Here is a 26795-nt window from a genome sequence, read left to right on the forward strand (position 1 = left end):
CAGAAGAGGCACACTGACGGGAGATGCACCCAGTATGCTTGTCTGCCGCTGTAGCTTTCCGTTTTAAGGTTCAATGCGATGTGCGTCATAGTTATTGTAGTTTTGTATTTTCTAATTAGTTTTTTATTTTTATTTCATTTTGATTATTTTGTTTTTAGTTCAGTTTAGCTTCAGTTTGCCTCCAGGGAGGATTTTCTTGTTTCACCTTAGTTTTTATTGTTTAAAAATGTTCAGCGTTAGTTTGGGTCTTTTTAATTATTATAACACAAAGTGCATATGTCAGAGGCAAGCTCTAGGAAAACTAGTACAGATATTACAATAAAAACACAGAATTTCTTTAAAGCAGTTAACTCATTGACTTTTGTAGACACCCAAAAGTGTCCTCATTAGTCCAGCTCTAATAACATTTGTACTAAACTCAGATACTAACAGTAAGGAAAATACTTCTAATTCTTTTCAGTTCTTCGTTTTTATGTTAGGTTTAGTTTTAGTTAACTATAAAAACCTTGATGTGCATTCAGAGATCCTCTCCTACATACTTTGTTGTAACAAGCGGTGGTTTGAGTTACTGTTGCCTTCCAAATCAGCTTGAAGCAGTCTGTCGTTCTCCTCTGAACTCTTTTTTTGGACCGGTCTCTGTAAACCTTATAGACCGTTGTGTGGAGAAAAATCCCAGATCAGCAGTTTCTGAAATACTCAGATCAACACATCTGGCACCAACCACGCTGTTTAAAGTCACTTAAATCACCTTTCTTCTTCATTATGATGCTCAGTTTGAGCTTCAGCAGGTCACCTTGAGCCCATCTACGTGTGTAAATCCATCTAGGTGTTACCTGAGGTTGGCTGATTGGATTTTTGCATTAACTAGCAGGTGAACTACTGTTGAGTATACCAATAGTTAAAAAAAAAAAAAAAGCACCCTAATAGACAATCCTATTGTAGCTGGTGACAGTACACTGTGCATTATTTATTCTACCACCAGAGGGCAATGTCTTTAAAAGGAAAATTCCAAAAGAGGTGTTTGATTCATAAAGTCAGACAGCAGTGAACAGAATTTAAAACCATTTAATCTTTGACACAAATCCTCAACACCATGTTCATGAAACAATGACATCTCTTTATTTTGTAACATTTCAGTGTGCACACTTTAGATTTTGTTCCACGTTCACATTCTTGGAATGTAACACCACCAAAGTATCAATACAAGCCTATTTACAGCCACTGTTCTCAAAATGTACCCCATAGAAAAACATCACATTTCATGAAATGAGACTGTGTGGACGGGTCAGGTTTTAGACAAAATGATCAAGAGGTGGGTTGCACATGATGAAACTGAAAACCAGACAGTTACTGTTTTAAATGATGAGTCAAACTGGAAGTATGCATGTAATGCTGTCGAAACAGAAAGCTAACCATGGAGCATCTTGGAAGACCTGTGATGCTGCTGAGATCCAAGAAGGGACACTTTAACACTGTACAAAGCTTAAGATGTACCACCAACCCTTCTCATGTAAACTTTATTTGTAGCTTTGTACATTTTATAGTAAGTACAAAAAAAGAAAAGAAAAAAAGGGATGTAACATTTCTTTCATCTCCTTGTGGTCTTTGAAAAACTTATTAGGGACACTAGCCATTGTTAACAATGTAGCACCTGAGAGTTCTCTATGACACAAACAAGAAAGATTTAAAGAGGGGGAGGGACTGCACCAAATTTGCACAACATCACAAGCCAACAGTTCTTAGTTGGTCAGTTCAGCCTTTGTAAATGTTACAAATACAAAATAAATAACAATCAAATAAAACAGAGCTCGTTTGCCACAAATAAAGTTAGAATAAAGCGTTCTGGGGTGTAAAACTGGTTATTTCTATTTCTCATGTAGGCACAGAATGTGACCCTGAACGTAACCCTGCAGGGCTGCACCACAACACTGGTGAGCGTCAACAACACACTAAACACTGGTGAATCCTGACACATTGCTCAGTGCCCACTCTTCTTTTCCTTCTTTTTAATTTGCACCCTTCGAGGACTTGCCGCCACTTAAAGTATATATGCTGAAATTAAGTTAAACATTCAAGTATTTACATTCTCATACTGTAACACTTAACTATACAGCACATCACTGTAAGAAAAAACTGAATTCAGAAATCAAGAATTCTTGAAGCAAAACTCGACCACAGTGACCCACAAGTGGGTGAAGAAAAAGAACCAAAAAAAAAAAAAAAAAAAGTCCGGTCCACTGTGCTGACAGCTGTAGCATATATACCAGTAGTCATGCATTAGTAACACAAACAACAGTCTGCTCCACTTGGTTTAAATGCACTGAGACGTTTGTTAAATAACAAGTCTAAGCTGCCTTCATTGCTCTACAACACCTTCTCTCACTCTCCTGTGACCCCTGACACAGTTATGATGCAGTATCAGTATCAGACCTCAAAGTCTAACCCATGTTCTGAGGGAAGTTGCACTTCTTCAAAGTGTTTCTGCTATGGTGAAAACATCACCCAAAGGTACACGGAATCTGATCCACCCACCTGACAGAAAGCTGATGCAGTTTGTAACTTACAGTTTCCCCTTTACTTTCATATTCTTTTACAGTCTGTGTGTATGGCAGCATTTGGTTTTGAGACATTTCAGTCAGCTTTGCTGTGCACGGCATGGTCAATCAATCCAAAGGTTGACATTAAAGTTGCTCCAATCGAGCCATCCTCTGCTTGTTTATGAAGATTTGAAAGCGATGATGAAATGTGAGAGACAAAAGGAAGAACCTGGTGAGATGATTCAGAGGCACGCTGTGAATTCAATTCTAAAAAAAGTTTCCATATCACAAAACCAAGTCATATGAGCTTCAAGTGCAGTCCGATTTAAGTGGTGTTTTGTTTTTGTTTTTAAACCGTCATCAGCTCAATGCTTCCTCGTCACTACCTGACTGGTGTAAAAGTCTGTTGGCGCAGACTGCTGAGGAAGGACTAACAATGATCTCATGACAAACAAACGCAGGGCCGAAGGATGGGGCTGTGGTTAATAGGCTGTGTTGGCAGATGAGGTGAGGGTCCCCTTTGAGGGGAAAATTACAGAGAAGCCCATCGGTTCATGATGGTGGAGTAACAAACCGGGAAGATCCAGATCATTTATCTGCAACTGCTGCCGCCATGGGGGATCGCATCGTACCGCGAGCAGTGGCAGTCAGCTCCTCGATTTCTGTGTTTAACCGTCTGATTACCCACTCCATCGCCTCCCGACCCTAAAACAGACACAAATGCCTCACATTACAACGCGCAGTGATGAGGATTTTAAAATCAGAAGAGTAACTATATTATCAAGGTGAGTTTAAGGAGGATTTTAAAGGCAGCTTTACCTTGCTGGCATTGACAGATATGGTCTTGGCCATGAGACCCTCGAGGTGGTTGCTCAGACTGACGCCTTTCACACTGATCAAAGCCTCCTGTGTCAGTACTGTCCTGAATATGCAAGCATAGAAAAGTCACAAACACAGCTGAAACAAGTTTTTTCTTTGTAGAGTTTTTTGTTTTTAAAAATCTTGGAGTTAAACATTCAAAACCTTTTTGCAATAATAAAGGGTTTTTTTTAATGTTGTGCTTTTTAACTCCAATTTAACTGATGAGAAAGATAAAAATGAGTCCCTTACTTTTCTGGGTCCTGTGGATGTGGCTTGTATGTCAACTTCTCATCCACAGACACCAGGTTGGTAAAGGAAATCTGTAAGAACAAAACACACCTGAAATCAGTCTTTTTATATCAGCATCTGCCACAAGGTGACACATAGCAACCACATCAAATCTATAGTGACAGAAATGCTGATTAGACAAGTAAATACAACTGCAGAGATCAGGTTACAGTTACATCCTTCCATAACAATTCGGCTTTCATGTCTGTATTGATGAAGCATAATAAAAGTATTTGTCAATCCTACTCACGTTTGTAGACTGCAGCTCAAACGTCTGCTGTTTAGGGTCCACTACTGAATGTTCCTGGACATACGTGCATGTTCTTGTGACCCCAAACATCTGCAGGAAACAATAAAATAAAAAAAATAATACAATTCTGAAATGATACAAGGAAAAACAACTTAACATTACCCAGTCTGAACAAAACACGTCGATCATTTCTCTTATCCTTTTAACTCACCGACTTGGCCAAAGCAGGGAGCCCCCACTCTGTGCTGAGCAGTCTGGTGCTGTGTAACCGTCCCTCAGTGTCCACACTTCTGTCCAGAACATCCACACCAAAGACACTGGGATTCATGGGATTGGGATACTTCTGCATCGCAGCCTTGGTCACCGTCTCCCATGGGTGGCTGTTTGAATCGATATCAACGTTAGAAACGGGCAATTTAACATTCTGAAGATGACTCAATGCTTGCTGCTGAGAGTGTGCTCTTCAGTGTGGAAAAACATCTTAGATTCTGAGGTTACTAAGGTAAACACTACTTAAAAATCCACCATGCCTGTATTTCACTCATCTTACAAGCAACAAAAAGGACCAGTTGCGTTATTGTGCATCTCTACCTCCATCAGAACAAGTGTACAAGTGAACTAGAACAGATATTTAATAGACATCGCTTGATTTGACTTGTTTGGCTGGAGAAAAGGTTTAGTGCATTTAGTATCTTGCAATGCAAGCAGAAGATGTGGTGCATTTGTGGCTCCGAACAGTCAGATCCATTCATGCAGCGCTTTGTCTCAAACATTCAAGTTAGCAGACGACCCGCTTAACTCCCAACCCAATTTAGGAGGTAATAATATAGGAGAAAATTATTTTCTGCAAATATGGGGACATTTGAATGTAACAACATCGCTGATGGTGAATCACAATAGCGTCTGTGTTTGCAGACAGGCGGGAGAAGAAACGCCCCCTCTGCACAGCGCAGACTCACAGCAGCAGCACCCACGGCTTTTCTCTGGAAACTTCTAGTAGAGGGTTTAAGCAACCAGACTGATTTTATTTATCAGTCGCTGTAAAACGAGCAGAAATGCTCTGATTATATACCGTTTATTGTGTTTAAACGACAGACCGGTCGTTATGTAACGTTCCCCGTCGATAATGTCAAACACGCGGGTAATTAAATTTTTCTTTATCCCGTAACAAATACCAAGGCTCGGGGAAAGCATTTGAAAACAGTCCTCCAAGGCTGAAATGTTACAATAAACCTAAACATCATTACAGTCATAGTATTCAAGGCGAAAAAATTAGCTTTAATGTTAGCAGCACAAAGCTAACGACAAAAGTTAACTCGGGTAAAGGGCACTTTAATTTCAAATACCAATACATGTAGCAAATACAGGCTTCAGCTGTAAACATCAAACGCGGTGGGAAGTCAAAAGTCATTTCTAAACATAACTAATATAAACTAAAAGCGTTGGGTAACTCGACTAAAGCGGCGTGCCTTCGTGTTATCTAACTTATCTGCAACCTTCGCAGCTTCGCCCAGACTGCACACGGAGCCACGAAAACTGATTATATAAGAAGAAATAGCCAACTTAACAACCATACTTTATAAAACACTACCGCAAAAAAAAAGAAATACTCACTTGAAAATGTGCTCTGACGTCCAAATCTTCATTTTTACCGTTTTTCTGTCAGAGCACGGGAGCCGGCGACAAATGACAGCGTGACCACTGAGAGAGGAAGGAAGGAAGGAGGGGCTGAGTGAGAAACCTTTAACAGTCTTAGCCGCGATGCTCCCCCTGCTGGCAGACAGAGCTGCTGCACCCCTTCCAGAATAATCCATTTGTTAAACACCTCTGAGACCCTCAGCAGCAGGGGCGGATCTAGAGAAATGTTCTTAGGGTGGCATAAAAAATTTAGGGTGGAAAAATCAAAGCCATTTCTTTACACTTATGCAGGTGTTAAATTCTGTAATAAAATACATCAAATGCAGGATAAATAAAGTCTTTCTGATTCTGAATTTGATGTATTTTAATAAACATGTTTATACATTTTTCATATAAACATAGTCTGCAACTTTCTTACTGGCTTAAGCCCAAATTATTACATATTTCAGTTACATAAAAAATGTGAATTTTGATGTTGTGTACTGTGTAGTCTATATAATAAATAAGCACTATGCCCAAGAAGTATAAAAGAAAAAAAAGCTACACAGAAAGCTACACAACAGGAAGTGGATGAGTTAGAAATACAAGTCTAAGTTCAGTTTCACACACTTTTTATTAAAAATAATCAAAGTTTTACATGCTTAAATTTGCACAAAATATCAGAAGTCTGCACTGTTAGTTGCTACAGACAACAACAAATCAAGCCATTTGATGCTATGTTTAACTATTTTTTATTGGGGGGTAACATTTTGCGGTATATTTAGTTTTAGAACTTATATTCAGTGTCAATTTTAGCTAGGCTAATGCAAACTTAATTTAATAAACAACATTTTCATGTACAAATCTATGGTGGTACTAGGGATGGCAAGAGATTATGCCACCAGAGAGAGTGATCGTTATATAATTTTCTATGAATGGTCCATGTATGAAATATAAGTGTATATATATGTAATGGTTCAATTCAATTTTATTCATATGGCATCAAATCACAGCAACAGTGGGAAGGAAAAGCTCCCTTTTAACAGGAAGTAATAACTCGTGATTAATTGCAGAGTGGTGTAAAAACACATAGCAACTGAAAAAAGGTGAGTGAAGAAGAAGCACTCAGATGGTGTTTGTCCCCAGGATCCAAATGGGAGCTAGTTCCACAGAACAGGTGCCTAAAAGCTAAAGGCTTTGACCCCCATTCTACTTTTAAATAGCCTAGGAACCACAAGTATGCCAGCAGTTTGAAGAAAGTGGCCTGATTATTCAAGACATTGTCTGTGATTTTTTAAGTTCCTTTGTCAAATTCCTTTGTCACTTTGGGTGAACATTAACAACAAATATAAGAAATGTTTGCATTTTTTAATTGGTTTTTCCATCTTATTATTTAAAAGAAAAAAATTCCAGGTCATAAATTCCAGGTCAGCCATCAGCGATTTTAGATCCAATATTGTGTAAATGTATAATTTCAAAGATTTGTGTAACTTGATATTACAGCATACATCGTCATTTACTATGGACTTAATTAATAGATTAACTGTCCATGCAGTCACATCATTATGTGAATAATATGAAGTACAAAGATTCACAAAAATAACCCAAATATTCACAGTTCCTATGAAGAAAAGTCCTACTGTCTGTTGCTATGGTAACAGTGGCAAAATCTTCAGATTGAAATTGAAACTGTTGGCTGCACAGCTGATATAAGAAAGAGAAGCATTTTTATCTGTAGTTGAGTTGGAATTCTCCATCAGTCAGACCTGTTAGTGGGAAACATTTGTTAGTAGCAAAATTATTTCAAGTCAAAGATTCACATTTTCCCACAAGTTGCTTGACCTTGTTCTTTTTTATTCATTGTGCAGGAAAATGTATTCTACTTGTTGTTTTTAATTAAAATCAGCACCCTATAAACTCACTGCATTCATTCACATTGTGTAGATATGCAGTGGTTTAAAACTACATAACACATACATTTCAGTTTAGAGCATTTAGGCAGGGATGTCTAACTCATTTATAACATAGGCCACAAACAGCCCGCTTTGATATTAAATAGGTGTGACCAGTGAAACTCCTCTTTCTGTCAGTGTAAAGAACTTTAACTGCACATTTAATCCCTGAGATAGTTTAATATATCAACTTAATATAGCGTTATAATATAGATAGCTTAATATCGACTGATTGACCGCTTCATGAGGTGGTTGAGGTAAACCACCTGCAGCTGAATGTGGCCAAAAAAAGGAGCTGGTGGTGGAGTTTGGCAGAAACAGATCCCGACCCTCCCCCATCTGCATTGGTGGGACTGATGCCGAAATAGTCACATCCAACAAGTTCAGCTGGATCACAAGCTGGAGTGGTCCGCCTACACGGACGCTGCCTACAAAAAGGGTCTGAGCCAGCTTTACTTTCTACCAAGGCTCAGATTCTTCTATGTATGCAGCAGGCTGCTCTACATGTTTTATCAGTCTGTTGTTTCGAGCACCATCTTCTTTCCTGTGGCATGCTGGGATGCAGGCATCAAAGCAAAGGACGCAAACAGACTGAACAAACTCATCAGGAAGGCAGAGTCTGTTGTTGGCATGAAGCTCACCACCCTGGAGGAGGTGATCAGTGATAGCATGCTGGCAAGACTGCTGGCGATCTTGGACAATGACTCCAGGCCCCTCCATAACACACTGGACAATCTGAAGAGCAGTTTCAGCAACAAGTTACTTTAACCTCGCAGTCTGAGGGAACGTTAGAAGAGGTTGTCCCTTCCCGCTGCTTTCAGACTCTTTATTTCATCCACTTGGGTCAGATCCACACATGTTTAGCAGAATTAATCACACCTCAATGCACCTTGTCACTTTTGTACACCACAACATATATTTGCACACGTACTTGTCCTTTTATAGTTATATGTATATTTATATTTACACATATATCTCTATGTTTATCCACTTATCTTAATGTTTATCTATCATAACTCTGTTTCTACACACATTTATATGAGTGCTTCTTGTTTTTTGTATATTTGCTGCTATGATAACCGATGATTTAACTCTTGGATTAATAAAGTTTTTCTGAAGTGCAATTTCAACTGTACGTCTGCCATTTTTCTCCATGATAAAGAAATGCTGCTGCAGTAAATGAAATAAATCTATGAGTGTGACTCTTTCTGTATTATACCTTCTTGAAGCTGTTTTCTTAATTGTGTACATATTAATTATTAATGTAATTTTTACTAGTCCCTTGCACATTTTCTGTCTTACTTTTTAGTGTTCATTATTTAACTTATTTTTTTATTATTATATTTTGTGGGGTTTTTTACAGTTGTAAATGTAAAGTCTTTGCTCCTTCATAGTATGAGGCCCTGACTATGCACCCGTGATGCTTTTACATGAACTATATTAGTTATTTATTCAAGGCTGCACTATTGGGGGGGTTGTCATTATTGTTGTTGGTTTTTATCCTGCCAGTTGCTGTAACACAGTATTTTCCCCTCTGGGATCAATAAACTATCTATCAATATTTAGGCTTAAAAAGAAATAAATGTGTGAAATTACAGAAAAATCCCTGGCAAGCTGTCCCATAATTACTTTTTTAAACAGGGTTTGTTAATTCACAGACCATACCACTTATTTATTTATTTTATTGAAATTTAACTTTATAATTTACTGTCGACTCAAAGTAAACAATAAAAAGCCAGGTACTTTGTTCATCCACGGAAGGCGGGACAAATAAAAGTACCAGCTGTCAATCACGACCAAAAACTGTTTTATTGGCTGGGAGGAAAAACGTCTTGCGCCTGTCAAATACGTCATCACGCAGACATCCGACCTGTCCTTGAAGCTACAACACAGCCAAGATGGTCGCATACTGGAGACAGGCAGGCCTGAGGTATTAAAATAAAAATAAATATGTAGTTACAATGAAATGGCTTGTGGTAAATGTTGATTGCTTTATTTTAACGGGGTTTAAAATGAGAACAGAATGCTCTGTCAAAGAAAATGTTGGTTTTTAGTGTTAAATTCTCAATTTAGCTACATAGCTAATATACTAAGTTTACTAACGTTAGTGTTCCCCACCGTATGCGTTTAATTTATGGCAGTAGCATTACCTCAATACCGAGTCAGGTGGGACTTCCTCTGATAGTATGTGGTTTCTTAATGAAGAAGAGGTTGTTCTTGTCCTCTACAGACAAATCATTGTCGGTAGCATTTAGCATGTGGCTAACCTGTGTGTCCTCTCTGCAGCTACATCCGCTTCTCCGCTATCTGCGCTAACGCGGTGCGGGCTGCCCTCAAGCCGCAGTTCAAAGCCGAGGCGATAAGGGCCGCAGAGTCCAACGTCAGAGTCCTCAAACCTCAAAATAAAACAGCATGTAAGTTCATCAGCTTTAAAGGTACCAACGCTGTTCTGATCACAGCTCATGCCCTCTGATAGAGTGAATGTCAGGGAGAGGCGGCTGTGACGGTGCTTTCAGTGTCTCCTTCAAATAGTGGTGTACTGGGTTATTATTACTGTTGCACACACATTTAAGCTCCATATCGTTGTCCTGTCTAGTTATGGTGAAGCTGGCCTCGTATTTGAATTGTCGAATGCATAACAATTTAACAGTGCATCAGTTTAGCGTTCATTTTATTCAGACAAAGTCAAATGCTCTCAACAAATAAATCAAAAATATAAAGGAATATATTGGTTTAGGAAACGTGAGTATGCATTGAGATTTATAATACACAAGTTTTTTTGAGTATTAAAATTCAGCATTTGAGTGCATTTATTTGGTTGTTTCAGTAGTGGTCACTATTAGCTCGTATTGCTAATGTGCTGTGGTGGTTTCCATTCTTATCAGGACTCTGAACTAGATGACTTGGTGCAACATTTCACCAACTTGTTTTATTGTGGTGAGGTGAGCTCCAGGAGCATTTAACAAATGTGACAAACTCTGCTGAAGGGGAAATGTAGATGTTTTATCAGGCGTGGAGAGTTTAGGAGCACGTGGCATGCTCCTAACATGGGTACTGTCCTTTGTGGCTGACAGCTTAAGTTTAAGATCTCAAATTTGTTTAACTATAACCTTACAGTCACTGAATGTTTTAGATTTATGAAGACATTTTATGAGGATCTTTTCATTAATGTTTCCATTCTGCTTTGCTTTCCTTCCAGGATGTTTGACCATGATGTAGATTTTTTTTTTTTTCTCATGGGTTGTGAGGTCCTGCAGCTTACCTGTCCTGCACACCGTGGAGAAGAAAAATAAAAGCTGGTTAACATCAAGATGATGTGTTAGACTGGGGACCTGAATGACACTGCACCCCCCGCCCCCTTTTCATTTGTAATCAAAATTGTATTAAAGATGGATGTTGGAATTCTTTTGTCTCCTTGTGTTCTTGCCCTTGTAGTGTTGTAGTGAATCTATTGTGGTATTTACAGTACTGCACAATAAGACCATGATTTTTGTCAAACACTTTATTTTGATATAAAGCAATGGAGTACTCTTCATAGTTATACACAGAAATGTAGTATTTACAGAGGTATATGTGTGTGGATCCATGAGTATATTAGTCATTAGAAGTCAGATGGGGATGCCATCTTTTATACCAGTAAAAAATGTAATTCGAAAGCATGCGTTAACCAATGGTATGAAAACAAATTGCATTAAAAAGAAATCAATAGGGCTTTTTACTCTTAAATGCAGTTAAGATCATAGGGTAACGTTTTTTTTCTGGCAGGTAATATAATAGATCTTTGGTCACTTAATTTTTTAGATTTTCATGTAGGTGGTCATTTAAATTCATCAAATTTGCTTTCTGGATAGGAATTGAAGTGTTAGTGAACAGTGCAGCTCTCTCATTAATGACCTCTAGTTTATGGTCACATGAGAGGTTTTTGGCTGTGGTACATCTTGATGTCTGACCTTTCATATCTTTAGCAATGATTTACTGAGCTGCTTAAAAACACTTCTCAACTTGTCCTGTCACTTAACGTCAGAGGCCATGATTGAAAGGACACGCAGGGTAGCTTAATGATAAAGCCAGACCATTTTCTAATAATAGATTCATGCTGATGTTTCGTTTGTACTTTTCTTTTTATTTACTTGAAATCATCCTTCATAAGTTACAAGCGTAAAGCATGGGCATTCTGACAAGCCACTGAGCCCTAGCTGTCTTTCTTCTCTCTGGTCATCTTGATCATGGTCTCTGGTGATCGATAGAGGAAGATGAGCTTCTCAAACAGTGTCTCTTCTAGCTCCATCTCTCCCGTCTCACGAACCACAAAAATGTCTGTGCAAAGCTTCAGGACTCTGTCGACACATGGTAGCTCCTCAAACATGATGGACCTGGATATCCCATTGAAGAATTCCCTGACAAACTTTCCGATGACTAGCACCACTGACATGTAAAGACCCACGATGCTGTCGTGAAGAGGGAAAGAGGACAGGTTTTGTGTGTAAATGAATCCACAGCTATGAGAAAGATTTCCTGTCAGGATGCAGTTAAAATGTCTTGTTACCTACCCGTGTCCGGCTAAAAACCCCAGACTGGAGGGGCTGACTTTATCGCTGAACACCACTAACTCGATGCTTTGACATTTGTGCTCGGAGGACGTGACAACTGGGGAGCACTCTTCCACCACCCACCACTGATCTGCCTCCTTCTTTGACGTCCCATTGACCTGCTGAAGCTGGATTGACATGGGCCTGAAGAAAGCCAGCGCCTGAAGGTCTGGACGGTCTGTCAAGTCTAAGAGATGATATGGGTTTAAAGCAAAGTGCATGTTTTATACACCAACAACAAGGAATGAGACTGACCTGCTTTGATCAGGTAAAAAATACAAAGAGTAACTAACCTACTTTCATCCTGGTTCCCATTTTGGACTCAGGTCCTTTGGGACCCCTGATGAATTTAGGCAGCAGAGAATCAATAATCCTAGAGAGACAAGAAAACTCAGATTAACACCATAAAAATTTCAAAACATTCACTAATGTTGTACACTGGAGCTCTCCAGGGCTGCCTGAGTTCCCTTACATTAAATTTAGTTTGATGTTTAACCTTCTATGTGCTATAGGGACAAGAAGAGCAGCAGAGCCACATTTTCTACATTTCTGTTTGATTTACATTTACAAATACTTCATCACCTGAATAAAACACAATAATAAAGCATGCATAAACCATCTGATTGTGTTTTGACTGAGACTCACACAGGTCTGCTGCTGTTGCCTTTAAGCATTCGCACAATCCCTTCCCTCAAGGTTTTGTCGTCAAACTTCACAGTGTGCTCTCCCACGGTCTCTGCATTCATTGATATGGACGCATTCCTTAGGAGAGGAACATATTTGCCGGTGTCATTTTAAGTGTTATTTGCACTGGTGCAAAGTGCAGGCAAATGATGTGAAATTGCAAGTGCTTAAATAAAGTTAGCAGAAAATATCAAGTAATAAGAAACAATGGGCTAGTTTCCCAGATTTTTGAAGTTGATATGACAGTATAACTACAGTCATGTGAAAAAGTAAGTACACCCTCTGGTTCAGTACTTTGTATAACCCACCTTTAGCAGCAAGTTCATTTTCTCTATGACTTTAGCGGTCTTTCATATGTGGAGGAATTATGGTTGACTCTTTTAATGTAAACATTGCTTCAGTATATTGAGGTTAATAAGTATTCTATTGAGCTCATTCACGGTCCTATCGTAGTATTTCAATCTGAAATCTGGACTTTGAATGGCCCATTGCAACAAGCGCTCCTCTCATGGATTTGTGTCTGCTCCCACTGTCTTAAGGCTGCTATTACTAACATGACCTGCATTACTGAAAACCAACACAGACATGTCTCCTCCCATCTTACATGTGTCCGACAATTTAGTTAACCACTACACTATGAAGCCACTGACTGGGCCACTGTAACAACCTAATTCTTTTATTTTGTAGATTAGCTACTGTGCTTGGGATCATTGTCCTATTGCACAACCCAGTTTGGGACAATAGCCTTACATTTGAATCTACCATGAAGTCCTCTGGATAGCAAAGTATACAAAGGAGTTAATGGTTTGCTCAATGATTGTGTCTGTAAAACAAGCCCAAATCATCACCCCTCCTCTATGCTTGACAGTTAGTATGAGGAGTTTTTGCTGATGCATTTGGTTTTCTCTCATTGTAACAATAAAGGACATTGTTGCAGAAGTCTTCTTGCTGTGGCGCCTTGTTCTTTTTAGAGAGTAGATGCTTCCAAACAAGCCATACTTGTTCAGTCTATTTGTATTTTTACTGTCATGAACTTTAACATCTAACATGCTAACTGAGGTCTGTAGAGTTTGAGATGTAGTCATTGGGTTTTTTTTCTTCCCTGAGCATTGCATGCTCTGACTTTGGGGTGAATTTGCTATGACGGTGTCCATATCTTTGATGGTTAAATTACTTTTAAGAAAAATAAATTTTCTTTCTTTGTCTCAACTAGCTGACAAAAATACTAAGCAGAAATGATCTGAAGGTGAAAGATACACACACACACAGCCTGACCTGAGCAGTGTCCAGCGTAAGGTCATGTATATGTGAGACGAGTTGCTGAGCTCCTGGATCATGGCCGTTCGACTGGCTGGGCTGATGGTCCACAGTAAACTGGCATCGCTCTTGATCTTAGCAACAAGAATGTCCTCAGCTTCATAGTTCATGATGAACTGCATGGCAGACTGAGAGAGTGATTGAGAGATGATTAGATTTCCTAGGTTATTTCAGCAAATGCCGCTGCAGTGTTCTGGTGAATTTGGATAATGATATTTCAACATCAACTAGTGTTATATAATATAAACACAGCATAAACTCTATTTCAATATGGCACAGTGAGTCCATGTAGAGAGTTAATAATGAATAATGAATGTAATAAGTGTAGTGTCATCTGACCACCCGAAGTTATATCTTCTTGTAATGGATATTGTGTAAGAAATGCTGGACAGTAATGTATTTCTACAGGTGTTCTGGTTTTCTGCTCTAATACCCGAAATGACTGCTCCCTCCTGTGGTCATAGATGGTATTATTACAGCTAGGACTGAGCTCATGAATTTGTTTTATAGTTTTCGAGGTTAATGTATTCTGTTAAAGAACCAGATTGAGTGGAGTTTTGATGCTTTATGTATTTGTTTCTATTTACAGTAGAATAAACTGTGTCTCACTGGATGAGTCGCATAAACTTTGGTGAGCCTGTTGAATTTTGCTTCTGTGTAAGGCACCAAGTTCTGCTCCTGGGCGCTCATAGTGAACAAAGGCTGTGAGAACACACAAAGATGCAGCAGAGAATTAACACATGTCCACACACATACACATAAACCATGACACTATTGCAGGGAAGTCATGTTTCTTGTGTTTAATGATAGCAAATATGAATTTAGTTTTCCATGCACCGTGACTTTGCCGTTTCACCTTAGAAGGAAGCACAAACTTTATAAATAATATTAGTAACCATAACATTTTTTTGTGGAGAAAAAGTATAATGAACACAAAATATGATGTATCGATTCTGACCTCGTATCCTGCGATGCTGAGCTGGATGGAGACGTCTAAAGGCTGATTGGTCACTCCGGCTGCTGACTGGACCAGTGACATGAAGAGCAGTGGGAACCAGATGATGCTGATGAGAGCAAAGATGATGAAACCTCCCATTCCATATTTCACCACCTTCTTCTTCTTCTGCCCCGGAGGGTGGGGGAATTTCTGGAAGAATTACGAATAGATTACCATCAAAAGTTATTCAGTCCACTGGATAAAGACGTGCCATTTCAACAGCTCGTCTCAATTTTCCTGCATCATAAATTTATAAAGGTAAGCAAAGAGTTCTGGTAGCTCACAGCCCAGACTCTCTCATATATTTAATGGAAATTTCTATAGTCTACACTGAAAAACACACATTTTTCTGTAATTTAATTGTTTATTTTGTACTTGTTCAGGGACTAAAATGATTTTAAAAGTAATTTCAACTACTTTCTTAAGCACTCCTGCTTACTTTCTCAGACTCCCTCCAGCACTTGAGGACGAATATGTTAGCGTAGATGTCTTCAACGCAAATCCAACTGGAGAGAGACAGCGTGGTGTCGGTCCAAACCCAATCCATCACCGCCCTCAGCTCTGTCAGGAAGGGAACCATCCGAAAACTGAAAGAGGAGAAGAGAGAGAGAGAAAAACGTTTTGAATTAAAATAAAAATTTGATCATGCTACAAACAAACCAGTCACAGTGTAAAACGTGTCTGAAGTATTTATGTTGGCGGTTATTTAGTTACAGTTTAGCCGGTTTTTGTACCCCTGAAAGAGGAAGAGGTTCAGGTAGTTGTAGTTCTTGGTGAGGAAGTTGCCCAGGATGCGGTTTGGGTAGCCACACTTGATCTGGTACGCAGACAGGCCGAAGTAGATGCACTTTACAAAGTACCACAGCTGAGCAACTGGGTTTCTGTTGAACCTCCTGGAGCAAATAAACAGAAGAGATATCGATCTTTGCTCCTTTTATTGTCATGGATCAGATTTGTTTATTTTTATTTTTATATACTGTGCTTAACAAATTTAATAGGCCTCTGTCGAATGTAAGATTTATGTGACATTAATCCACCAGTATGTGCAAGCTCTTAAACTGAAATCAATTTTTTAATGATAAAATATAAGTATTGTTGTTATCCATGAAATTCTAAGATTTACTGTTTTACAAAAAAGCTGAAAAAAATAATAAAGCTTTATTATTTTTTGATTACGATGCCAGATTACAGTTATCCAGCCCTGAACAGAAAAATTTGTTTTGGTGGTTGAATGTTTGAAAAGGTCAGTCATACAATGCCAACTTTATTTACAAAGCACTTCATTGAGTTTGACTTTATTTTACTGAGTAAAAAATGAGAAGAAGAAGAATTTATTGAACAATGACCTCTCTGTGACACCAGGGAGAATGAAGAACATCCAGAAGTGTATGCCAAACACCAGCACCACCTGGAAAACGCACTTTCCCAGCAGAGACTTCTTCAAGTAAAGGGCTCGGTCCACTATCATGGTACCAAACTGGATCAGTAGCATGACCAGAAAGGCCTCTGGAACCTGGTCTTCTGACAGTGATTCTGTGATGTCAGCCGCTGCAGAGTATTTCTACAGAGCGATGAAAATTAGCCTCATTGTCATAAATCATACATGTCAAGTAAATTTTATTTATGATTTAAATAATAAGAAATATTAATATGTTTGTGTAGTCTTACCCCAAAAGCCCAGTATCCGTATATGGTGACAATGAAGTTGACGACATCAATGAGAAACATGAGGGCGTAGACGTCACACACAGGGCTGTAATCTGGGTGAATGATGTCATAGAAAAACTGCCTTATAGGTAAGTAGATGTGAAGGCCGCTGCAGAAAGAGAAGAGACTGCAGAGTAAGACAGAAACGGGAAGCTCCTCTCCACTAAAAATAAATCTATGGAAAAATATTATCTACCAAAATAAAGTAATGACTAACATCTCAGAAAACAGACTTAGTGGACTGCAGACAACTCACACTTCTATGGCGGCAGCTTTGGCTTGTAGCATCCTCTCTCTGATCTGCTGTCTGATCCTCTGCTTCCTTGTCAGCGGAGCCTTATGTCGTTCCCGTCTCTTTTTCTTGCTTTGCTGCTTTTTGGGCTTCATCTCTCCAGTTTAAAAAATAAACAAATTAAAAGAAATTGAGAAAAACTAGCCATTTGCTGGTAATGAATTCAACATGACAACTTCCAAAAATGAGATAATGAACATGGAGACTCTTTATTCAAGACATGTAGGGATCTTCTGAATATTCACCACCAGATTCTGCAGATTCGCCTTTTTTCAGTCTACAGAATAAGGAGGTGGTGGACGCCTGGAGGGGGAGGAACCTCAGACGGCGCGGTGGTTGCTCCCTGCTGCCCATCTTCTCTGCTCCGGTCTTCTTCTTGTCCACTTTCTTCTTCAGCTTCTTGAAGAAATCGGGCATCTCAACCTCCTTGTTGTCCCACAGCCCGTGGCACTGCAGAGACATAGACACAGGCAGCACTTGAACATTTCAAAGTAGCTGCTTAAAAACGATTTACAGTGGTTAGTTTTCACATTACCTTTAGGATAGATCGGTGGAAGAACAGCGCGAGCAGCTGAATTAGGTCGAAGAGGACATAGCCGTCCTTCTTCTCCACCCCAATGATGTTGGGCAGGGCGAAGGGCCGGTCAGCGTTGATGCCTCGGTAGGCAGAGGTGGTCCAGGGGAAGAAACCAAACTGGAAAAAGTACTTCACCACAACAGTCAGCTGAGACAAACAAGAGAGACACAAGAGATGTGAGTGAGTTCTGTTTGCAGCACGCACATTAAACTACTCAACAAATCAACCATTAAAAGCATTATATGTGTATCTAGTATTTGCATTAAGAAACTAAAAACACACCTTTGCTTCATTTAGATTTTATCTGACGTATTTACAAGAAAACCTACTTCGGTGTAAATGATGGCTGTCATCCAGAAGCGTTTGGTCGGCCGAGGCACAGACAGCATGGCCCAGAGGAATATGAGAATCGGCAGGATGAGGGAGAGGAGCGAAGCTGACACAATGTGGTTTAGAATGATCACAAAGTAGCATAGCATCTCTGACTTGGACACCATGGTGTTATAGAGGGCAAACAGCAGCTTCAGCGGCCTCGGCAAGGTCACGAAAAACTTGTCGGACTTGGAGATCTCATCATTTTCAAACATGCTTCAGAATCAGAAAGGACAGAGAAGAGAGGAAGAGGAAAAACACAATGATGGAGATTAAAGTTCTTAAGAGATGGAGCTTATATCTCTTTTGTCCTGCATACTAAATTTTTTTGTGTCTACTAACTTGTTGAGTAGCAGCTCACTGGCAGTGAGGTTCCTCGTTTCTTGACTCAGAGGTCTGGGAGACTCTGTGAGGTCAAGACTCTTCTCTCCATCGCTATCCCTGAGATCCAGCGAGGTCCATTCTGGGTATTTGGCACCTTCTTCCTCTTCTCTTTGCAGCGATTCCTCATCCCGCTCCTCTTTCTCCACCTCAGGATATTCTCGTTGTTCTTGTTCTTCTTCACATTTCATCTCAACTTCTGTTTGTTTCTCATCATCCTCCTCTTGTTCATGAAGTTCTTTTGGTTCTTCACAGCTTTTAAGAAACAAGCGAATCAGAAATCTTACTTTCAGGAATCATAGAATCACATCTTGAAAGACAATTCTTGTATCTGAAGCTGTTTCTGGTAAATGAAACCTTTCCTACAATTATGCGTGTTATTTATGTGGTGTTTGCAGTTTTACTGACTGGGATGAAGAACAGGAAGAAGTTATTCTCAATGGAAAATAATAATTTTATGAATTCTGCACTGGAGTTTTTGTCTGATAGATTTGTCTGTTAGAGATCACAGCTAACAACAGGATTAAACTGAGCAGAAATATGTGTCTAAAACGTCGTTCACTCATCCATTCACCTGGGTGAAAGTTCCTCAGTGTCAAAAGATGTCATGTCAATATTGGCCTCTTTAAAGAGCCTTCGTCTGAGCTGGTCAGCAGCAGGTGACACAGCAGGAGGCTCATCCAGCTCCTCCTGCGTTGGCTGCCGGGACACCAGCATCGTCTCGTCTGTCATGCAGCTGAAGTTAAGCAGGAGGGAGAGACTCAGTGTGTGTGCCTGAAAGGTAAACTATGACTATGTTGTCTGTGTGTACCTGGAAACACTGCTGCCCCAGGAAATTTTGGAGGCTTGGTTCTTCAGCTTCTTGTACGCGTGTTGTGAAGAAGGGTTGGCAGGTGGAGAGCCGGGAGCTGACAGGGATTTATCTAGATTGTCCTGAGACGACAGTGTGTTCTGACGGGACTTCCAGTTTTCATAAAACTGCTTCACACTCTCCTGACTCACCTCTTTACCCTGCAGAGCCAGATAATACAGACAGAGTGCTAAAAGGTGCATTAGGATAAAGGATCCTGGTTAAATAAACTGAAGATGTATCAAAAACACTTTAAAGACAAATTTAAAGACATTTGTGTTTAGTGTTCATCTTATGGGATTGCCTGGAATGTACTGAACTTGCTAATAGCAGATAATGTTGTTGTTTTTTCCCCCATAAAACTGTGTTAAATATAAATATCAGCCTTGAGACTAATTGTGAAACTTGTTCTGTTATAATTACATTGCTTATTGACTAAAATCAAGTGTTTATCCTCTCAGCTGACCTTCTTTTGCTGCTGGTTGAGTAAGGCTCGCTCGAAGCGCAGCACTTTGGAAATGCCCAGGTTGTCTTTACAAAATGAGTTCAATCCCTCCGTCAGGTCATCAAGAAGAGACTGAAGGAACACCCAGCTGAACTTTATCGTGCTGATGATGCGCTGCAGGATGTTTTCTGTAAGAGGTTATGTGTAAAAGCACAGTAAGCCAATTAGAGTGAAGGTTTTCCATGCTTTTAATGCTTCCTGTTTTCATTGCAACAACAAGCAGAGGGTCATTTGGAACTAGGGCATTCCCATCCCTTAGAAGTGTATACCTTTTTTCTCCTCTCCCTCCTCCTCCACAACACTTTCATCTGGTTCGTCCTCACTGGATTCTGCTTTATCAATGCCTGGAGAACAAGAGCCATCATCAAACTGTTTGTGATACAGCATGTCTTTATAGTTACAGTCCCCTTTACCATACATGTCTACTAGTAAGAGTAGCACTAGTAAACACAACATGATCCGTTCTCACCCTGCTGCCTCTGCAGCTCTCTCTTTGCTTTCTTCTTCTCTTCTTTCTTTATTTTTGTCTTCTCCTTCTTCAGGTCCTTCAAGGCCTTCTTTGAGCTCGTGACCCAGGCCTCATAGGCCAACTAGAATTAAAGACAAAGATGCACAGATCACCCACTGATCTTACAACATAGATTGTTTTTGCAACTACAAAACTCAAAAAGAACACTTTAAGGGGAAATTGTGAAATACTTTAACTGTATCTCCATTGCTTTTAGTTTTGGCTCAGATCATTCTGGCTCTAACCTGAAAAGCAGATTTCTTCTTTGGTGGTTGCTCTTCCTCTGTCTTCTCAGGAACTTCCTCTTCCTCCTCCTCACTGTCACTCTCAAACAGGTGGTAGCCACAATTGTTTTCCACTGTGTTAAACAAAACAGTGTCAAAACTACATGCACACACAGACATACCACTGGCATCTGATCTGCTCTAAAGAAGCAGGTCAGTGGCTAAAATCTGCTGCTGCATTTACTGTCAGGTTAAAAACATTTCTCTGATTAAATTGAAAAGAAGTGAAGCACACAACCTAATGATAGGAAACAGCATTGTCTTCACTCTTTCCTCTGCCAATACTCTCTTTCTTTCACACTGATTAAGGATCCTGCTCACCTCCAGGCTGAGAGACCCAGGGCTTCCACCATTTTCCTGCATCTCTCTTTGCCTTCTCGTCATCACCTGGAATTTACAGTTCGTTTTGTTTATGTGTTGATGATATTTACTGGCTTCCATAAAGTAAACACATCCATCACAGAGAAAAAGAACAAGCAGACTAAACCCCCTCCTCAAACATCCCTCACCATACTCTCTCTACTCTACTGTATGAATTTGGCCTGTTTTCCTTGCTAACATTAGAAACTGAAAAAGAGTCACTTGTGTTACCAGGTGTCACCTGCTCCTGATCAGCAAGAGGTTCTTCTGGTGGTGCAGGTCGACTCTTCTGTTTAGATTTGATCTTCTCCATCCTATAGGAAGAAGGCTGAAAGGTTAGTTTATAACTCGCTGCTTAGGAAGAGGGGAAGTGTGATGGTCTTTACTGTAAACCTGATCCATTAATGGTTTCAGTGTAAGTGTTCTTACTGTTTCTTCAGAGCCTCCACTGATTTCTTCTCCATCTCCAGTCGGGCTGCTACCTGTTTTTTCACTCTGGCCTCAAACAATTCAGCGCCCCTTCAAGGTCGAGATGGACAGGGACATTAACTGCTGTTTTAGCTTTTACTTTGTTTGTTTTTACATTAACAAGCTAAGTTTACATTGTGACTCTAAAGCAGGGGTGTCAAACATAAGGCCCAAAATGTGTGACAAAATTGGCCTGGCGCAGACTCCAGTGCGGTCCAATTATTACAGGACAGTCTGGGCAATGCTTTACACATTTTGTTTTACACATCATACAGATCTTGGCAACAGATTTCTTTCATTTAGTAGAGTAACACTTCTTAGTTATGCAGCAAAACTGAGACATACTGTTGAAACTGCTCTTTTTACTTATATTGAGATATTTCAGCAATTAAATGTGCAAATAAACTTCTGTATACAAACACAAAGAAAAGAAAGTTTCACTGGTCTGGCCCTCTCAGGATGAAAGTGGGTTGTATCTGACCCACCATGTAAAATGAGTTAGAGTAAGAGATTAGTGATGTCTTTTTACAGCTACTATGTTGTAAAAACAGAACAGAAAAAAACAGAAAAAATAAACTGTAGTTTGGTCATTCTAGCATAGCCTTGTAAGCCTTAGTAAATCCACAGCAACTCAAACAAACATGCCGAAATACATTTTCATGCAGTTAGGACCAAATCACGTTGTTCTTTCTAGGAAAATTACTGGAAATTATTATTAGGAATTCTGTGTAATGATTTATCCATGAAAGAGAGAGCTACCAAAAACCTCTCGTAAACAGCTTTCGCATGAATTCTTGTGTCTTTGGTTTTCTTTTATTTTTTAAGTGTTACACTCAATCTAGATTTATCCAACAAAACATATAAAACTTTCAAGTTTTCAAACCTCACTGACCTTATGTGTAAAGCTTTAAGACTACTGTATGTTATAGAGCTAAACCTGAAAATGAAGCACTGACCTAGAGGCCAATATCTTAGAAGACTTGAGGTCAGACACCACATAGAGGAAGTAGTAGCTGAGGAAGACCCTCCTTTGTGCCAAGAGGACAGTGAAACAGATCGCATCCCAGACGATGCCGGCTTCACCTGCAGGCAGCTCACATTCATCATCGGGATCAGCTGAAAGGCACACAGGGTAGGAGAAATATGTCTGAAGAATTTACAGCAGATTTTAACAAACTTTTACATGACAGAAAACATTTCTGCATCATGTGTTGTGTAGAATAATGACTTTGATTTTAATTTTAATGTATACCAATGGATATTTAATTCTGCATTTTATTTTGGCTAATTAAAATGATAATTTTAACCTTCCAAATAAAGTGCAACTATAAAAAAAAAAAAAAGTAAAATATAACACAGCTGTAAAAAAGTGTTGTAAAACATCTAAAAAATGTTGAATGTCAATATAAAAACTCTAATTTTCCATCATGTATTTCTGTTGTGTTTTTTTTTTTTCTTTTTTTAATGATGCTTATAATTATTGTTTCAGCACTGTGACAATTTCAGTTTGTACTTCAGCAGGTCATGCACTGAGTTGCTGCAATGTGATTGGCTGATTAGATATTTGCATTCATGAGCAGTTTAACAGGAGTACCTAATAAAGTGGCTTTGAGTGTAAATATACCATCGGAAATTCTGGCACATTCTTTTCTCCCTAACACAAATCGTGACTAAATATCCTTGTTACAGACACTTACGGACATCATAACCTTTGATGGTGCAAAACATGCTAAATGCCTGAATTAGCCAGCAGCTGTTCTTCACCAGGCTGTCCAGGTAGGCACAAGAACCCAGCTGAAAGAAGGAAAAACAGGCATTAATCAGTAATGCATGATTTTAAAAAAATAGCTGCATGTCTTGAATTATTCTGTACAATTGTACAACTTCTGAACTTCTTTATGGTATGGTCGCTTACAGACACCAGGTTCTTCATGGCGATCACAAAGCAGGTGTACCCAATGAGCCAGTCCCATAGCCGCAGGATGTATCTGACTGGCTGCATCAGCACACTGCCTCCAAACAGCATGAAGTAGAAACAGGCCACCAGGTAGCCGAGACAGAAGATGTTGATGCGTGTCGTGCCAGTGATGAAAATGAGACAAAGCACCAGCCAAAAGAAGTAGCTGAAAACAAACACCTTCACCATATCAAGATAGCACCTGAGGACAAAACAGAGACCACATCTTCAGTTTAAAAAGAAAGCAAATCATACTGCCAAATATTACAAAGCTAAACCATCGCTATAAAAAATATGTAAGCACTACAGTTAATCTAGTTTTGTATTTTCTATTAGTTTTTATTTTTAGACGCCACATAGAGGAGGGCATATTTTAGAGGCAGGATTTAGGAAAATCAGTACAGGCAATACAATAAAAACACAACATCCAGACTCCCAATAAACACATCCATGACTGCTTCATTAAGCAAATTGTGATAAAATCAAATTATCAATTATATTAAAATAATAAATATTAAAACTTTCACTATTTTTTTTATTTTAATTTGATTTCCAAGTTCACGAAATGTTTTAGTTAGTTTTGATATCTTTCAAGAGTCTAGTTTCTATTTTTATTTAAGTTAATAAAAAAAAACCTTCTAATTCCAGCTTTTACTTTAGTTTTAGTAAACTATAATAACCTTGGAAAGCACATATTTAAAACTCTTCAAGTAGTTTATTCCTTCTCTGTATTTACATTAAGATACAGCAAAAAAATTATTATTAAAGTGCACGTTATCCATATTTAATGTACAGGCTTATGATGTAATTGTCCAGGCTTATGGATTTAATTGAATGCATTTCTTACTTTTTCAAATGTTTGAGAGAATGCTTTTTAAATTTTGTAGAAAAAGTAAATAAGAAAAGAAAATTAGATGAAAACTGTTAAAGATTTTAACAAAAGAATGAACTGAATAAACGGGTTTGTAGTTTAACAGTTAAAAACAATGTAATCTCTTCAACCACTTCCAGGGAAAGCGTTTTTCTCGGAGGTAGCGATTGTTTATCTTATAATGCACACAAAAACACTTAATGTCCAAAAACTCTAGACAATTAGAAACGTTTTAAAAGTATTTAGTGTTCTTTACAGCCTTTTTGAAGGAGCGATCTGTCTTTGCATAACTACGTTTCACCTTGCACTTCTACCATGAACTTTGCCACCTCTTCATCCCCTCTATCTAAACAACAGGCTCTGAAGTGCAGGCTGACACTTTGGAAACTCATAACCATTAACATTTAGAGATTATGCTGTCTCATTTCAAGTTATTTATACTTATCTATCCAGAGTGGTACAAAAATTTGACTGGGGAAATTAGAGATTTTGTATTCTATATTTTCAGGCTTTTCAGCTCACCAAGGAAACAAGGACATTTAATAGTAACTTACAAAATTAATGTAGTTTAGCATGGGAACACTACATGCTTAAACAGAGTTAGTTATAACACTAACACTTGCACTGCAGACAATAAGAAAGTATTCAGTGCAGTTGTAGTACAATGAATAAATGCATGGATGTGAACAGACAGGGGAGAATTCAATGATTTATGTTTTGTTTTCTGTTTATATGTTTAATAAAAATCATGAGCTCTTTACTAAATGTTGCTTCTGTCTGGAAGCGAGGCCTCAGATGCTCCCTGTGGTCATTGACATCACTCACGCACATCAACATAATGGAACATGATGTGGTGTTATTATGTGTAAACAAATAAGCAAGTTCTTTCTTTTATCAGTCATTAACCTGCTAGCTCCTTAGTACAAAGTCTGTCTGGTGAATTTACAGTAAGTCAAAATCAGGTTTCCTGCCTTCTGTGCACACTTTTCTGGCGGCTCCATAGAATCGAACTGAATCCAATCTTCCAGCATTGTCCAAAGTACATGTGTAATGACGGCTTTATTTCTTAAGTTGGCAGACAGGGCTTTAAAACGGTTTTCCCTCTGATTAGGCGATCAGTCGTCTGCGAATAGCCCAAAAGTTCATCAGAGAAATAAGTAGAGATATAAATAATAATTTTGTCGTCCCTAATATGTGTTGAAACAAAGGAGCCCGAGCCTCAAAATCATCGCTCATGTGGCTTGCTTGCAATTTTACAAATAGGGAATAATTAATTAATGAATCAATAATATAGGTGGCAGGGATGATTAGTTGGATTACAACAATCAGAGAAGAGGAGCAGGAAGAGTATATGTGAGAGAACGGTGCAGAGCAAGGAGGACAATCATTTAGATTAAATCTGAACTTGTTCAAAGACTTCAATCTTACTTCATGTATTTTGTAGTCATCATAATCAGAAAATTCAGACTTCTGCATACACGGCACTGAGTCCTGGGGGCAGCAGCATAAGCAGAGAAGCCCATACCTTCCTCTTTCAAGCCACCTCCTTCAGTTCATCCAGGGGAGCATCGAGGCATTTCCAGCCGAACTCAGAGAGATTATCTCCCCAGCGTGTCCTGGGTCTACCTTGGAGCCTGCTCACGGTAGGGGAAAACACCTCATCCAGGAGGCACCAAAAAGCATCCTTGTCAGATGCCTGAACCACCTCAGCTGGCTCCTTTCAATGTGGAGGAATGGCGGCTCTAATCTGAGCCCCTGAATGCCTAAAACCTATCACTAAGGGGCAGGCCAGCTTGTTTCCGCCACTTGTATCTGCAATCTTCTAAGCTGACAGGGAGTCGAATTTCTTGTATTTATTTTAATATAAAATTGTACATAAATTACTAATTCCAAATGTGTTTTCCACATGGAATTTTTTTGGTTTTGTCTGAGAATTTTCAGAAATATATTTTATGGACAGCAAGAAATCTGAAGACTGAAATAAAGCCCATTAACAAAAGTTCCTGGAAATGAGACACGCATAAATTAATAATCTAATTCAACCCTTTAATGCTCCTAAAATGACCACAGACCAGAGTGATGGGCTCCCAACTCTCCATATGCAGTTTAACCCACAATACAAAAAGCGGTTTGATGAGAGTGCTGGATTATGGAGTTCAGGCTATTTCCTGCTCTGATCAACACTAAATTTAGATTTGGAGGGTGAGTCATGTTAAAGATAAGAAGAAAATAAACTGAACAACAGAATTACACAGTGTCAGTATACTGATAACAGACATATCAACCCTACAACAATTAAGAATCACACATTCTGACCTGCAGTGAAGAAAGTTGTCAACAGGTATGAACTGGTTGAAGGAGCAAGGATCCAAACTGCGGCTGATCTCGACATTGTCCCCAGCCAGCAGTCGCACTGCAGCTCGGTTCTCCTCCTCAAATACGTGCCACTGCAGAGACGAGCAGAGCAGCAGGAGGTAGTCATCTGCAGACGGAAAAGGACAAAAATGGGAGACCCTAACCCAGAAGAGGAAAAGAAGATCAACAAAATAAGAACTTAGAAGATCAACTCAC

At 39.1% G+C, this 26795-nt stretch overlaps 3 protein-coding genes across 3 annotated transcripts in view; 1 reads left to right on the forward strand and 2 right to left on the reverse strand.

The window, feature by feature from the left end:
• Nucleotides 1-1096: 1096 nt before the first annotated feature.
• On the reverse strand, nt 1097-5765 carry LOC308407069 (PRELI domain containing protein 3B-like). Its single transcript, XM_080898484.1, is given in 8 exon segments — nt 1097-3242; nt 3357-3459; nt 3648-3718; nt 3937-4026; nt 4148-4316; nt 5551-5590; nt 5593-5659; nt 5661-5765. Coding segments are annotated over 8 exon segments (747 nt in total). The 5' UTR covers nt 5751-5765; the 3' UTR covers nt 1097-3125.
• A 3543-nt stretch (nt 5766-9308) lies between these two features.
• atp5f1e (ATP synthase F1 subunit epsilon) lies at nt 9309-10907 on the forward strand. Its single transcript, XM_080899395.1, has 3 exons — nt 9309-9435; nt 9792-9919; nt 10705-10907. Coding segments are annotated over exons 1-3 (162 nt in total). The 5' UTR covers nt 9309-9403; the 3' UTR covers nt 10707-10907.
• A 631-nt stretch (nt 10908-11538) lies between these two features.
• Nucleotides 11539-26795, reverse strand: part of LOC308406605 (piezo-type mechanosensitive ion channel component 2) — a gene marked incomplete at its 5' end in the record, with an annotated part of 33301 nt that continues 18044 nt past the window's right edge. The window contains 29 exons of the mRNA XM_080897685.1: nt 11539-11953; nt 12056-12281; nt 12388-12467; nt 12740-12856; nt 14054-14223; nt 14705-14797; nt 15054-15242; nt 15532-15679; nt 15827-15985; nt 16439-16653; nt 16761-16908; nt 17056-17188; nt 17337-17541; nt 17627-17815; nt 17998-18256; nt 18383-18676; nt 18996-19157; nt 19233-19432; nt 19738-19904; nt 20046-20120; nt 20246-20366; nt 20530-20642; nt 20890-20955; nt 21160-21242; nt 21358-21447; nt 22353-22512; nt 23094-23190; nt 23312-23555; nt 26541-26706. Of these exons, the coding sequence (XP_080753811.1) occupies nt 11698-11953; nt 12056-12281; nt 12388-12467; nt 12740-12856; nt 14054-14223; nt 14705-14797; nt 15054-15242; nt 15532-15679; nt 15827-15985; nt 16439-16653; nt 16761-16908; nt 17056-17188; nt 17337-17541; nt 17627-17815; nt 17998-18256; nt 18383-18676; nt 18996-19157; nt 19233-19432; nt 19738-19904; nt 20046-20120; nt 20246-20366; nt 20530-20642; nt 20890-20955; nt 21160-21242; nt 21358-21447; nt 22353-22512; nt 23094-23190; nt 23312-23555; nt 26541-26706 (4625 nt within the window). The 3' untranslated portion in view covers nt 11539-11697. The remainder of the gene's footprint in view (nt 11954-12055; nt 12282-12387; nt 12468-12739; nt 12857-14053; nt 14224-14704; nt 14798-15053; nt 15243-15531; nt 15680-15826; nt 15986-16438; nt 16654-16760; nt 16909-17055; nt 17189-17336; nt 17542-17626; nt 17816-17997; nt 18257-18382; nt 18677-18995; nt 19158-19232; nt 19433-19737; nt 19905-20045; nt 20121-20245; nt 20367-20529; nt 20643-20889; nt 20956-21159; nt 21243-21357; nt 21448-22352; nt 22513-23093; nt 23191-23311; nt 23556-26540; nt 26707-26795) is intronic.

The sequence above is a fragment of the Rhamphochromis sp. 'chilingali' genome (genome assembly GCF_963969265.1).
Source record: "Rhamphochromis sp. 'chilingali' genome assembly, chromosome: 12".
Taxonomy (NCBI): Eukaryota; Metazoa; Chordata; class Actinopteri; order Cichliformes; family Cichlidae; genus Rhamphochromis; species Rhamphochromis sp. 'chilingali'.